Raw genomic sequence first — 16840 nt, 5'->3', positions numbered from 1 at the left:
TGAATAAAAGTCGTTCATCCCTATGGTACAATTTATATCCAAATGTTTATATCACACCGCTCAGAATCTAAAATATATGATGATTTTTTTATACATTTTAAAAGTAAATCTATGTTTACTAAATTGGTGCGTTGCAGATAATGCTTTAAAAAACAAATTTAAAATTCTAGGGGGGGAATGCCCTGTATTGCCCCCCTGGGGACACCCATGGCACTTAGCAGATGCTCCAGGTACCTATACCCGGAGGGCATAAATCATAACACAACCATAATATAGGGAGCAGAATGCTTCGCCTTACCAGCCCTCGCAGCACGCGTTAATCCCCCAATCGTCGTCTTGAAATATTATTCTCGAGCCACCCTCCATAACTCATACAATATATTATGTAGTCAGCTTAGTCCTCTATTCGAACCGGCCGCCGTAATAGAAATCACGATCTAATTCTCCTACGAGTTGGCAGTGGTCGTAACTACGGGTTGGCAAGGCACAGCAATACCTCGGGGCGCTGGAATTGGAGGGTTAAAGGGCAAATCGTATCCTATTTCCCGCGTGTACACCGAGTTATGGACCGAGATGAGCTTTTTATATTATTAATTGAAATATTTTGTGGATAACCAAAAACAAATAACATGGGCGAAATATTTTAAAATAATATGTGAACTCGACTGTGTTGTTTCGTATCATAAACTTTTGAGATTATTTTTAAATTTATTTTTATCGGAAATCTTTTAAAAGCCACAAAGAATTTACAAAACGTTAAAAAAAATTAAAATGAAAACGCAAAAGCTAATGCTTTAAATATGCTAATAAATGAAACGTCAAACAAACATTTTCCTATATAAAAGAAGAGGAATAATAAAACGCAATTTTGATGAACTTGCTCAAGGGTTTAGGTTTTGATTGACATTTTAAAATTCATAATATAAAAAATTTCATTATAAAGGGTTAAGGCTCTTGTGTAAACCCTACCAGTTTGTCATCAAAACGACCTTAGCGACTGACAAAAATTGGGGTATTAAAGTTTTCTAGTGGTTCAATGTAAAAAATTTAAAGATTTTTGATTTAATGAAATAGTTTACTTTGCATAATTCTGGGCACATATTCAATATTATTTTCAATAGTTTTTAGTATATTGAACTATATTCATTAAAAAAAAATTGATAAAAGTTTAAAAGTTTATTTCCGTCAAGAATTAAAAAATTTTAAAAAAGTTTTCCGACCGATGTAAAGTAAATAAAAATATATAAGATTGCTTAAGTGTGCGTTCAAATATATTCACATTTTTAAAATCGGACCTTTGTAAAAAGTCATGATAAAATGACTATAATAATTACATGTGCATGTGGATTGTGGATACTTAATGCTGTAATATGTATAATGCAAGTGATTAGTCTGCAGAGGTATCCACACGATATTGGTAATTTACTACTCACACAAAGACGAGCAGTGAACGCAAATAACTAAAGGATTGTTTAAACACAACTCCTTAAAAATTAGAGGCGCAAATCTAGGTGAACAGGGGGGGGGGGACTGCCCACCCTTCATCAACATCGAACATTTGGTATAAAAATATTTTATAATTTTTTTATGGTTAAATGAAATAGGTATAGCAAATATCAATATGAATTTGATAGAAAAATGAAGTATCAGTTTAATTTATTATTAGGTACTACTTTTTTGAAAAAGAATTTTAGGTCAGGTATGATGGTAGTTATTCTTTAAGAAAAATATTATTATTAATTATTATAATTCATATTTAATATTCCGATTTATATTTTTTTATTTTTAGAGCAAGGTTGTTATTAGTATGTACTATGTATAGATCAAATCTTAAATAACAAGAGTAATTCCTAAATAAGATAGTCTAGACACGTATGAATTCAATCTATTTTTAGGAATTACAATTGAACTTCAGGAAGTATTATATCATTATTGGTTTTATTAGTTTTCATAGTTGCACAAACAAAAATGTATTTCATTTTCCATAATTTACTGAAATATGCGAACGTGAGCGAGATTTAAAAACAAATAACGATCACATACACTTGTATTCATTTACTACTCACACATTAAGAAGATGTGATGATGTCTCCGTCTTACAAGTGCGTAACATATCAATTTTTACGTTCAGCAGAACAAGTGAAGCTCTGTTAGTTTAAAATTTAGAGTGAATTGACCTCTTATAAAAATTAAAGGTAACATTATTATCTAGGGCTTCTCATAGGCTTTTTATAATATTTTAATTTTAAAGCGAGTTATGAGTATTTTCAGATACACAAACAATTTACAATTTTAAAATACTCGTAACTAAAATTGAAATATAATAAATAACAGCCCACGAGAATAACGTTATACCTTTAATTTCTATAAGAGGTCAATTCACTCTAAATTTTAAACTAACAGAGTTACACGTGTTCTGCTGAGCGTGAAAATTGCCATGCTATGCACTTGTAAAGGGGAGACAACACTTGCGGGTATAACGTCCTCTTTATTATAATACAGCTCAAATGTATATGTCATATGAATTGCCTAAATATTACTCCTTAGAACATGATGCGTTATAACCCCCTATAGGTTGAAACTGAATTTTAAATAAAATAATCGCTCCTAATATTCTTCATTTATACTATTCAATGTACATTATAAGTCATTTATAGTTTTAACCAGTCACAGACCTAAACATACAAATTTTGAATGAAATTGGAACCGAACAGTCAACAGTCAACTCTTTATATTATAAAATCAAACGAAAAACATTTTATTTTTTATTTGTATCAAAGAACATATAAATGTAGATTTTAAACAATATATCATACAGATATTAAAAAAAATCTATCTAACAGGAAACACTTATGTTATGAGTTATGATGTTTCATTATATCACTTATTTTTTTGTAAGAATGGCGAACAGATAGGATTATAGGTTACCTATTGCTAATTATGTGCAGATGTTTACAGGTTAGAAACCTATTTGAGAAGAAATAACTGCAGTGAAAATCGTCTAACTGGTTTAGCTTTATTGTCAGTCCACCATGGTATACAAATAAATATTGAAGAAATAATCAAAACATTTTCCATAATGCAATGTAAAATTGACTTATTTTTATGAATTAAAATTGTAGGTATAATATTCAACCATTTTTTTGGATTATTTATATTTTGAATACATTATTATATTATATTTTGTAGTGTATAATAATATTATCATAATATAATTATGTAGTCTTAGTTTATGTTTTAAAAATATTTTAATTATGAACACCATATTCAGATAGGCCTATTTTTGCTTAAGTAATTTATATGAGTCAACTATGGTTTTAAAGTCTAAATTCAAAATTGACTAAACAAAAGCCATTTATATTTGAATGAATAATACATTTTTCAATTTTTGTAATTCATTAAAATACATAAAAGCGTTTATAATTATTTATTATTGATTACATTTTGAATATTTTTACAAATATTTTTTTACAAGTTATAAACAGATCAATCTTTTTTTAAAGCACATATAAAAAAAAATATTCAAACGTAACCAATAACAAATACAATACTATCTCGGTAATCCAACACATATCAGACCACGCTACTGCTGGATTAACAAGGGTTCACATAAAAACGCATTTCTACTTATTTAATTTAACATTTCTACTGATACATATTGTAAAAAAAATAAATTACATTATGTAGTATTATAATTATATATACATATATTACTATTTATTTTTTTTTTTGTAACTATTATAGAATATAAGTAATATATACATGGTTATATTTAATTAATATGTATTTTAATTAGATAGGTTTAAAAAAATTATTAATTTTTTTTTTTGTTTTTTTGTTTGAAATGATACTTCTAATACTTTTTCTTATAGTCATTTAAGCACCAAAATATTACATGCATCACTATCCGTTCTCTTCTGCCCAAGTATGGACATAGTAAAGGAATCTATTGCAGTGGAGTGAGTTATTGTTTGAACACCTACTTCTCCTCCTTTAACATCATCATCTTTTTCTTCGGCCGTCACTTCCTCGATAATTTCATCGAATATTCATACAAATAAAATATCAAATAGGTTTATACGTATTGCTTAGTTTTATCTAACATTTTATCGTTTACGATAGTAATTTTATATATAAACATATATTGATACGTATAGGTTAAAATAACCAGATTACTGGACATATCGGATTATCGAACGGCCGGATTACTGACATTGTACTGTAATTATAAATGTATTGCTTTAAGCATTTTAATGAATCTTAAAAATGTATTATTCATTAAAATTGAAATGGCTCTTATTCAATCAATCTTAAATTTAGAACCACAGTTAATCCATAAAAATTACTTTAAAAAATAAGTCTCCAAATATATGGTGTTCAAAATAGATGCTACTACTAAAAATAACACATTTTACTGTGCATGTGCATACCAAAATGATAAACATTTTGAAATGCATCCATAAATGTGTATTTATATACCATTAACTTAAAAAATAAAATCGATTTATTCCAATATAATCCGGTCGAGAATTTCAGTGTTCACTAAATCGATAAACAAATAATATTTTAAATCGGCAGTTTTGGAAAATAAATAATTTAATGTCACAATAACATTAATTAACCCATAAGTTTGTTCATAAGATAGAACAAAATTAGCTGGTTACATTAAAAATTACTAAAAAAAACTCGTTATCTAACTTAGTTAAAAGTAACTTAACTTTAACCTTTTAACTTATTAATGTCCAGCCTTGGTACTTCAAATAATTTTAAACCTTATTTATAATAATAAAAACATCTTAACAATTACCACATCGTATAAAATGGACATTATTTATTTACAATTAAAGAATAAATAGATTAATTAAACTGTAGCTTCATCTGGCTTGATCAATAATGCTAATGGCTTAGCTACAATATAATCCTGTAACAAAAAACAATTATTAAATAATTATTAGATTCAAAGTTTCAACACATATTTTGTCAATATAACTAAACTATAACATTACTATATTCTATAACAGTGGGTAGGGACTGGGTCAACAGGGTTGCGACAGGTTTTTTTTTTTTAATTATGAATTTTAATAAGCTATGAAAGGATTGAGCAACTATTTACAGTAGATTTAAGAGCAGTTATTTGATGTTAAAATGTCTACTGATATAAAAATCAATTACTTAAAATTAAGCTTGTGATCACAAACAAATTGTTGTAAAGGGCTTTACCCGTAAATATATATAAATAATTAATCAAATATTGATTGAAACTTCTTAGGAAATGTTTTGGGCACACTTGTGAACGAAAAATTACGCAAAAATAGCAGCTAAAGCCTTTTATTATTCAATAAAATTGTTTTTAATAACACAGTGTGTTGCATGTTAAAAAGGTTGAAGACCGCAGCTTTATTCTAAGAGAAAACAAGTTTGGCACCAACCAAAAACAGTTAGTGCCACGCATCTCCGATTCAAAACCATCTGGTCGTGTGGAAGAAGAAACCATATGATATTATATGAACAGCAATGGCCCATTCTATAGAAGTTCATAGTATACCACAATTGTTCAAATGTAATAATGGCAATAGAAATAACAGAATAGATTAATTTTGTAATATCTTTTAACTTTAAACCTTTAAAGTATAATGTATTCATTGATATTTACAAATTTACAATACAAAAATTTTTCAAAAAAAATATGAATATGTTAATATTCAATTTCAAGAAATAAAATGAAATATTATGTATTATAAATATAGCACAAGTTTTTACCATTTATAAATTATATTATACATAAAAAAAAAATTAATATTGATTCTTACAAAAGTTAGTTAGTTTTTTTATAGACTGTTCAGTAAAATAAAAGATATTTAAAAAAACATTAATTATTAATGACATGGTATACAAATATTTATAATGTAATACCTGCATAGTGAGGTCACCACTGGTAAAGTTATGTAATCTTATATGACAATCCAAACTTATGCTCATTACATGCATTTGGCTTAAATAATTAACACAGGATATTGATTTTACAGAACCAGTACATCCTCTAAATGTTTTCACAGGTAATGTAGATTTTCCACGGAAGTCATAATGAAATATAGATCCCTTTGATGTTCCTACGATTACTTCACTGCAATTCAAAAAATAATAAATAATTATGAACATATTTTAAATTTTAATTGATATTTACAGCATAAAAAAATAATATCTAAATAAATATGACGAACGACATTGGGAACAAAGTAAAAGTTTAAAAAAATTGGTACCTAAAAATATTTTGGAACACATTTTAATCAAAAAATAAATCACAGCAAATAATTTAATGTCAGTTTTTTTTTAAATCTATAAATCCAGATGAATAGATTAATAAAAAATGATGCTATATTTAATTTCTAAAACAAATATTATATTTGTTTTTATAGTAAGCTAATTAAAATTATAAAATAAACATTATTTAGCTATCAAAAACTTTCAATATTTTTTACTTAAAATATAAAATTGATTTTAACACCTAACCTCATACATAATATAAAAATAAAAATGTTTTTTTCTATATTTACAAAAATAAATTAAATCTAGTAAGGTAATTCTTATTAAATGTATATTAAATATTATTTAGCATATATAAATAAGGGGTCCTCGATCCAATTTAAGTTTTAGCTAAGAGTCTGTGGCTCAATGCTAATTGGGAACCACTAATATACACATCAATGCTTTTGTGTTAATTGGTACTCGGTTTAACAATGCTTAATACTTAATAAGACACTTACTAATCACTGTAATCTGGCATAGTTCTTAAGCTGACAAAACCTGTGTTTTCTGCTTTACAAGATGCTACTGGTCTTCTTTGACTAGACAATGGATCATGTAAATCAACCTATAATGTAAAAGTAAATTTAAAATTGTTATGCTACATTATTAAACATTAGTCATTGGTCATTGATAATTTATTCGTTGGTAATAGCATTAATCGAGAACAAATTAATCAATTTGGTTTATCTTTTTACTAAATGTTCATAATATTCCAAATGAGAGAAAAATGGGAAAAGTAGTCCAAAACATTGGAAAACTTTTGAAAAACTAAAAGGCCTTTTCATTGGAATTTTTATTCATGGATATAAATGTTTGACATTAGTTGCATATTATATAATACAGTTGTATAAGCAAATAAGTAGAAATTAGCATTATATTTTCTATATAAATGGTTACTATAGTTTGCATACAATAATATAATTGAACCAAACATAATATTTTAACTTATAATTTTGATATTTAATCACTATGTTTTTATCCAGCGTAAGATAACCCAAAGTTATTAGACTCAAAAATTTACTGAACTATTTTCAAATACCAACTAATTCCTTGAAACTCAGAGCGTTTTTATAGTTTATTTTTTCAATCCCTGCAACAGGTAGCTAAAAAGTAGTTTACACACAAAGTTTTTATAATCTCACAAAAAAATTTTTTTTTGTTTGTATGTGTCTAAGGTTTCCACCATTGATTACATATTATATTAATAGTTAATGTTATAATTATCTCAAGTATGATGTATACATTACTTACTAATATATTTATAAAAACAACAGATCTTTTGGGACGGATGGGAGACCTAGTTATAAATAAATACACAAATTGCACTAATTAACAGAATTTGTTTGGATTTAGTTCAAGTTTATAGCCTATACTAAGCAATAAGAAGAAAAAGCTCCATAAACCATTATTTAAATTTCAAGACAAATAATATCTAACCTTTAGATTAATTTAATTGCACTTATCCTTACTAAACATCATAGGTTAAGTTGTATTTCTTTTTTATGTAATTGTTTATTTGTGAAAAAGTTGATTAAGTTTGATTATGGACTTCATCAAAAAATTATACTAATAGAAATAAGTTACAATTGCTAGAATTTTCTACTTGGAAAAATAGTTTAGAATAACAAAATAGATAACAGCCATAAATACTTAAATAATAAAGATCCACAAAAAAAAAAATGGATGGGCTAGGTTAAAATTAGTATTTTATTGAGATCTATTGTTGAATTATTATTTGTATAATTTATGAAAATACATTTATTTTTTAGGAGTGTTATATAGTTAAGCTAATGAAATTTTGTCAGTAAATGAAAATATAATTTAGCTCTGAATTCTATCAAAGCTAGACTTCAAATTTCTAGTAATATTTACTAACTAGAACTATTTTACCAAAACATAATTTTGATTAATACTTTATATATTTGTCTATACACTTTGGAAACGATATAGTAAATTTATTTATTTATCAATGTTTAAATATTTTGAAGGTAAGGTATAAAGTAATTAAAATATTTCAAATAAGATCATCATTTTTAAAATATTATTTTCATTAATTAATTCATAACTTAAAGCTTATGGGTTTTCTGTACTGATTTTCTCAAGGTTTTAATCATATTTATTTATTAATACCTTAACAGCTTAATATTAAAATAATTTCATGTGATGTTACCATGTTTAATATTTACCAAATCGTATAATTTATCAAACACCTTATGAATTAGTATTTATATGCAAGATGTATCAAGTATGACTTTTTACTAAATATAATATCATTTTATTGATATATATGTTACAGGCAATGCGAACCACAGTTATTTTTACCAACAAATATTATTTTTATTATTATTTATAATCTTATTAAATTTTATCATATAATGAATATTTTAAGACAATGATAATAATAATTGTTAAATAATTTAAGTAAGCTATAATAAATTCAATGAAATGAAATTTTACAATAAACTATGAAATTGTGGAAACACGCTGTACAAACTTGTTTTTGTTTCCTGTCGTACTTAAGAATCATAAGTTTCCAATAAGAAAATTGCTAATATTGGAATGATAAAATTAAGAGCTGTCTTGATAAAATCAGTCAACAATATATTACGAACAATAATTGATATTTTTGACTAACTTTATTTTGTTATTCCGTCAAAATATTTGTGATATTAATATGATATATGAATATAATTAATTATTGTTTTAATTCAGTAAATATTATTTGTTGGTAAAAAAAAATCATTGTGGTTCACATTGCCCGGGCAGCGCCACATTGAACGGGCAATGTGTAGATTGCATGGTATTCGACATTGCCCGTAAAATATATACAAATAAAGATACAATGAAAACATTTTTAAAATATTTTTTTCTAAAAATGTTTATGCTTTAAATAAATTATAAATTAATATTTACCACTCCATGTCTATGAGAGACTACTACTTTATTGTTATTAAAAAATTGAATATCAGATACATAACAAGGCAATTTGAGCTGAAGCATATCTGGTTTAGGCTGTAAACAATAAAACAAATCAAATAAGAATCATTAAAACTATTAGTCTAATATTAAAAGGATGCCACAACCGCATGTCTTATAAGTGCGTAACATAACAAATTTTATGCTCAGAAGTTCACGTTTAGTTCTGTTAATTTAAAATTTAGAGTGAATTGGCCTTTTATAAAATTTAAAGGCTAGATTATTATCAACGGCATCTTATAGGCTTTATATTATTATTTTTTTTAAATTTTAAAGCGAGTAATGAGTAATTTAAGATATCCAAACAATTTACAATTTTAAAATACTCATAACTCACTTTAAAATTAAAATATGATGAAAAAGTCCATGTAATGCCCTAAATAATAATGTTACCTTTAATTTTTATTAGTGGTCAATTCAATCTTTACGCCGAGCGTAAAATTTATTATATAACGCACTTGTAAGACGGAGTCAACACATGTGGGTCTGGCATCCTATTAAGTACATATTAATAACAAAATATGTATTATAACCCAAAAAAGGTAAGAACATTAAAAATATTTTAAAAAATAAAGACTTACACTTTTAGCAGTAAATTCAATCTTTCCCGTTTCTAAATCCCATATTTTTAACGGATTTTCATTTCCTCCTGTTGCAAATTTATCAAATGTAAGAACTTGTCTAACACATGATAAATGTGATCCAGCACTTATTTTTTCCGACACTATTTTAGTTTGTTTTATAGGTTTGACCACCACCATTCCGTTATCCACTCCAGCAACTAAAACACTTATTATAAAACATAAATTGTTAATAATAAAGTACAAAATATTTATGATACCTAAATTACTTACTTATTTTTTTTAAATACACCAATAATATTTCCGGATTCTCTAATGAGATATTTTTTAGACATTTTTTTCGTTTTCAAATCAAATATCAACATTTTTCTTTTTGAGCTTATTATAGTTTTGCTTTCATCATAAATGCTAAGATTATTTAGCGTCAAAGATGCATCCAGTAAATTAGTGTATTTAAACTTGTTTTTTTTAAGCTCAACACCTGTTAAGAACAAAAAAATTTAAAACATGTAAAACAACATTTAAAAAAATCTCCAAAGCTTTTCTAAAATTATTGTTAGCAAATAAATATGATGAATCCTCAATAATAAACATTTACTATTCAGGTAATTATTTAAACATATCAATAACTAAAGATATATAATTGATAAAACCCTAATCCAAAAAATATTTGACTTTTCAGAAAATACCTCCTAACCTAGTATAAATTAAAGTCTCAAGGATTAAGCATTTAAATTAATTACAAAATAAGAGAAGTCACGAGTCAATTTAAAATTAATCAACTTAAATCAAAATAAAAACTTGCAAATTAAATATAAATTTATTTTACATACTGTCAAAATGCAAATGCAATGCAATGGGCTGATTACTAGTGATAAAATAGAACTTATTTTAAAATTTAAAAAAAATATAATATTTTGAAGCACTAATAAGTTATTATTACAATAATAATTAAAATGCATAATATGTTTAAGCTTAAATAAATGTTACATAGACATGTAAGTGTATAAATGAAAAGTGTTGTAACGTTAAGTGGTATATGGAGGAAGATAAAAAATATTGTTAAGTCTACATTTACAAAGATGTGTATAACGCAAAACAATAATAGTATTGATGTATTATAATCCCACAAAATTTAATTTGTAAAATTCCAATGTGCGGGAGAGCTGGGGTCATATATGCCTGTAACTTCTAAAGATCTCGGATAGAATGTATGTTTTTACATCTTTCAGATTTATTATCCTAATTTAATTTGTTCGAGCTATCTTAAAAAATCTTAAACGATGCCATGGAGGTAGATAAAAAAATTTATTAAACTAGTTTTGTAATATGGGAATAGTATTGGGATAAAAAGTGGAAATTAATTTTCAAGAGAAAATAGCAGTTTTTTGTTCAATTGTACATGTTGGTCAAAATTTTATTCTCGGACTTAGGCTAATAAAAATAAAAATTATGCTACTGATACATTAATGGTACAATACCTACAACCCTATATAATATGTATTAAATTTCAAAATGAATATCATAATATTTATTTTTAGGAAGCTAACTATTTCATAATACACTTTTTTAAATGAGAATGTACCAGGCAGTGGACAAGTTCTGGTTCTAGTTTGTGGGTTCGCAGACCATTGTCATTGACACTGCGCGCCCTGCCGTATTTGCAAACATGATGGGTTCTCATTTTAAAAAGAGTATAACATAATTATTTAGACATTATTGTTGATATTTTATACTGATTGCAATATTATTCTATCATAAAAAGTATAAATGATGGTTAAATGTTAAATAAATTATGCAGTATTATTATCACATTCTAAAGGTGTGATTTAAACTTTGTCATCTGTTGGAACGAGAACAGATCAGGTTGGTTATATATTCATAGTAATGTTAATTAACTATTTAGTATCAATACATTAACTTAATGAAACAATTTAAATAATCCAAAACAACAAATCACTGATTTTCTAGCATTCATACAAGTTTAAAAATGAGGAAATTATTTTAAATAACCAATAGTTACACTTGGTGGTCACGATCAGAATTGGCATTAGACAAATTTCTTAGCAGAACAAAAAACTTAAAAATATTACCTTTTAACATTCCATTGCTGAACCCAATTATCGCATCGTAAGTCCAAGCCATTTTAATTAAACGAATAACAAAACAACGGTTAAAAACAATTTTACGCTTTACAAAAGCGGCGAATTGAGTTCTCACTATTTGGTCTCTTATCATTCGTCGCGAATACTCTCAAAACCACGTGCTTGTAGTTGTTTTGAAATGACGTAAATTTATTGATAACTCGACGTCGAGTGAAAAACGTTATTATTTTTACCTCCATGATTTCACTACAACCATCACAGCCTCCATATGGATTCAAAAAATAATTTTTATTATACCGGTAAAAAGTATTATTAGGTATCTTTTGGTTTATTAAAAATAATTAATATCTTGTTATTTACAAAATATAAGCTGGGTCGCTGGGATTCGTAATTGAGTCACTGGCAAAATTTATTTTCAATTAGTTGTTTTTTTCGAGTTAAGGCTTCAACATCTATGGTCTATTATAGCCTGAATATGTTGATTTTTAACTGCGGAAGAGAGTACTGGTCGGTTAGAACACGTGTATATTATATGGCATTGAGGAGGATATTTTTCAATAGAACCCGGGTGGTCACCCATCCGGGGACTAGTGATACCGGTTGATGCTTGACTTCAAAACGCGTTAGTTAGTGAAAACCAACCACCATATCACGCCAGTCAGTGGCGGTTTTTAGGGGAAGGCGAAGGGGGCGCTCGCCGCCCCCTTGGATTTTTTTTGTGTCAACTGTTATGTTCTGTAAGTTATATATGCATAATGCATATATATATAAGTAATACAAAAATTGAAAATAGCCCCCCCCCCTTGATGTTTTATCAAAACTGCCACTGATGCCAGTCCACTAAGACCTTTTTATTCGAATATATTATGCGAAAAACACATATTGAGTAGCAAATTATCGTACATTTCATTTCCTAAAAGGCTAAAAATGGTATCCATACACAATGTATCATTATTGTAATTATATCATTATTATTATATATTGTAGAATTTTTTTTTGAAAAACTATGATTGGTTAATGGTTATATAAAAAAGAAAGATTTACAGAACTACTTTTGTGACACGGGTTACTGGTTAGTCAATTTGTCAAAATTTTTTTTTTGGATTTTTTAGAAATGGAGACGGCCTAAGGGAAATAATTTGAAAAAAATCAACTTCGAAAAATTTGGTCGAGAGCTATAATATTATATTCAAACAGATTTATATAAGTCATTCAACGTGTTTACCATACTCGTAGTAAAACTAATAATCAGTAGAATTTTCACAAATATACTATATATTCATTATTTTACTACTTCAATATAGTATAATTCTCAGAGTGGATGTCGGAAAAAATGACTATGGACAAGAAAACATAGAAAACCCAAACGAAAATCCGTAAACGACGAATTGCTAAAAAATGTAATACCTAATTGATCTCAGAACACGTTAGTAATCCAAACACTGCGTCACACCAGGTCACTTTAATTAGTTTATATTAACCATAATATGTAATTTTTTTAAATTGTAAGTATTACCACAAATTAAATATTCTAGTATAATATGTTTTAATCCATGGTACCTCTACTACTTATTAGGTATGGCGAAAAGGCGTATAGCTAAAATAGAGTTAACAATTTTATGGTTAGCTATAAAATAAATATAAATTAAACAAATAAAAATTTCACGTATGGGGAGTTCTTTTCTTGCCAATAGAAATTACTAATCTGTGAGTTAGTCTAGTAAAATAGTAGCCAGTTAGTTAAACCGATGTTTTCCGAAAACAATATAATAATTTTATTATTAATATTTAATGAATGTATAAATATCTAGTAGGTAGGTACCTGATATTTAAATCATATAATATAAAATTATTATATAAGTAAATTATGTGGTTTAAAAACAATTGAAAACTACCATAATTTACTTAAAAATAATTATACAACAATAATAAATCAAACACATCACAAATTGCAATATGGGAGTATTACTCGTATAAGATACCTATACCTATTTATTTACGGTATTAGGTATTAACTACTCTAGACCTTATTAGAGTTAAGATATGGGAAATTAGGACACAGTACATTATTGTTTTATTATTTATACTGTGATAAGAAGGATACCACACCCATAAGTTGTATTGTCTAGTCGTCTTACTATTGTGCAAAGTGTAACATACTACATAGACAATTTACGCTCAGTATAGTTAACATTAAGCACATATGCAATTTAGCTTTGGTGAAAAATAATTTAGAAGACGCGTAATTTATTATTATTATTGTGTAATGTGTATTACTATATAGTTTTGTTGCAGTCATTGTTAATTAGCAGATAAGAAGTGGAGTAGGTAAACATTGCGAGAACTCGACACACACTAATAATCATTTACTACACCCACAGTCACAAGCCATGCACGCACGAACTTTATTTATTGCCTATACTAAACTCCTTAATTATAGACCAACCACCGATTTTAAATTTCTAATACCTATTATGACAGATTTATCCTTTGTCAAATTTTAAGGGTATAACATTATATACAGTGTTTGTACGTTTGTTTTGTACAATACATCAATTTTAAATCTATTATATGAATAGAAAGAGAGGAATTTATTTAAAAGTACAAGTCCCTTAACATTGAGCATCGTAACAAACTGACATAAAATGTACTACGGACCACGATATATAATATACACGTTGACGTGTACCTTGATGTATGATAAATCTATCTATACCTATAATCAATAGACCAATTAAGATAAATGAACGAAGCTATAGATGTGAACTGCTGAGCATACATATTTTGCTGTGTGCATAATAATATTATTTTATTTATTTTACTACGCACTTGTAAAACCTAGCTATTCATCAATGTAGTACAATTACTATTCGCCAACTACCTCTATGTAATTTTTTGCAAACCATTACTATCTCCTTATTTGTTATTAATATAATATTACTAATTAGTCAGTTTTTCATTATTTTAGTACATATCGTATAATACTTACACAATATGATATATATTTAAATTGTATAACATTGATTTAATTCAAACGCCTATACCTAGATAATTAAAGTTATGCTATTATTGATATTTCTCGTTCCTTGATCAATGTATCTAATGTGAATATAAAATTCAATAAATATTCTATTATAGTCACATCTACATTTTATGTAGCTTTAACCATTATGAATAAGACGATCAGCTATTTACAAAACCAAAATTAGAATTATAAAATAGTATTATTGTTATGCTTTTTCCTGTGATATAAGTGTGCAAATGGGGTGACTTTCCACTTTATAAGTAAAGAAGCAGCTCATTCAAATTTAATTTATCCAAATTTTTATACCATTGTAATATCTAGAACAGTAGAACGTTATCGATATCAGACTGCTACAGTGTTGTATATTATATGTATAATGTTTATACTTAATACGTAGTGTATTCGTTTTTATACTGTGAATTTTAATGTAAGTATGTACCTAACTATATAAGACATATTCGCATGTCCTGGACATTTATTATTTTTAAATAATTTTCATAATGTAAGGTTATTAAGATTTAAAACTATAGCAGGCAGTGAAGGTGAAACAGCTATTAACGATTTTTAACTGCATTATTGCATTAAATACAAAATATTTTAATATTTTAAATTAAAAAATGTCAAAATGTTTGATAAAACTGATTTTATGAATTTTGTAGGTTGATGTAATGTTGTGTAATTACGAAATTTGCATGATACAAAATGCTATTACGTATATCGTTCACTGTGCGTTTGTACTTAAATAGTTATTAAACTTTTTGTGATGGTAATAACTAAATATATAAATTATGTTTACTTTTTATATTTTATTCTTTTACCGTGTTTTGTAAGAAATATTTTTTATATATACATAAATATCTTATGATCATTGTTTTATTCAAACATAAAATAAGGGAATTAACCATTTTAAATAAAATCACATTACCTACCTAAATGTCAGTATTTTTCACTTAAGTGTACTAGGCGTGTAAGGAACTTGGTAAGATAAAATAAATTATAATTACTTACTAGGCCCTAAGTAATAGGTATATACTATAATATTCAAATTTTTTGGGAGCTGAGCTATACTGCTTGTCAATTGTGTAGACGAGGTGATTGTAACCTCTCCCGAATCTCAGTCTGTAATAATTTCGTTTGTATACATTGTAACTGTATATTTGAATTATTTTATATAACATAATAAATTGAACAAACAATTTTTTTTTAAAGTCAAGTATGTTAATTATGGTAAGTAGTAAAAACAAAATATAATTCCTTCAGATAAATAAAATGTAAACCCAGGAGAGTTTACTAGTTTTAAAAATTTGGAGAGTCAGTGCCGTAAAAACTTCAGTGAAACATTCATTTTCAAAACTTAAGCTTATTAAAAATTATCTTTGGTAACACAAGTACACAATATCACAAGTTCGGTCATAAATTAAAATTATGTGACACACTTTGTGTAATACGAAATTAAAAAGTGTATTATGACCTGTATGTACAACTAATAACTTTTTTTATAGTTTTTTCTTCAATGAATGGACCATAAAGGTAATGTTTAAGAGGTCGATACTATTTTGTTGTGATTTGATTCGTAATCTATAGATGAAGAAAAATAGAAATTGACAATCCTATATGTATGAATTAAATACACATTTTTTAAGGTGGGGAGAGGAGAGTAGCGATTCCAACGTTAATTCCAAGTTTTATGTAAAGTGTGTAATACAAAAAAAAAATATTTTTTTCCCTCTGAGTTCGGTTAACTAATATTGTTTTATTAAATATTAAAAGATTGTTTAAATTGAATATTTATGTATCATAAACAATCTAAAATAAACTTATTTTATTCTTATTAAAATTTAAAAAAA

General features: G+C 26.3%; 1 protein-coding gene across 1 annotated transcript; it reads right to left on the bottom strand.

Annotated features, from left to right (window-relative positions):
- Positions 1–4811: 4811 nt before the first annotated feature.
- l(2)k09848 (WD repeat domain 74 lethal (2) k09848) lies at positions 4812–12116 on the bottom strand. Its single transcript, XM_089217287.1, has 7 exons — positions 11957–12116; positions 10137–10344; positions 9864–10071; positions 9220–9318; positions 6765–6871; positions 5914–6124; positions 4812–4921 (listed from the first exon to the last, which is right to left on the bottom strand). Exons 1-7 carry the CDS (start codon positions 12099–12101, stop codon positions 4862–4864), a joined length of 1038 nt encoding a protein of 345 aa, XP_089073413.1. The 5' UTR covers positions 12102–12116; the 3' UTR covers positions 4812–4861.
- Between the last annotated feature and the right edge of the window lie 4724 nt (positions 12117–16840).

This window comes from Diuraphis noxia, unplaced genomic scaffold (genome assembly GCF_037042655.1).
Source record: "Diuraphis noxia isolate RWA-SAM2 unplaced genomic scaffold, SU_Dnox_SAM2 contig0001, whole genome shotgun sequence".
Taxonomy (NCBI): domain Eukaryota; kingdom Metazoa; phylum Arthropoda; class Insecta; order Hemiptera; family Aphididae; genus Diuraphis; species Diuraphis noxia.
The sequence above is the reverse complement of the archived record's forward strand: the minus strand, read 5'-3'. Positions and strand labels throughout refer to the sequence as shown.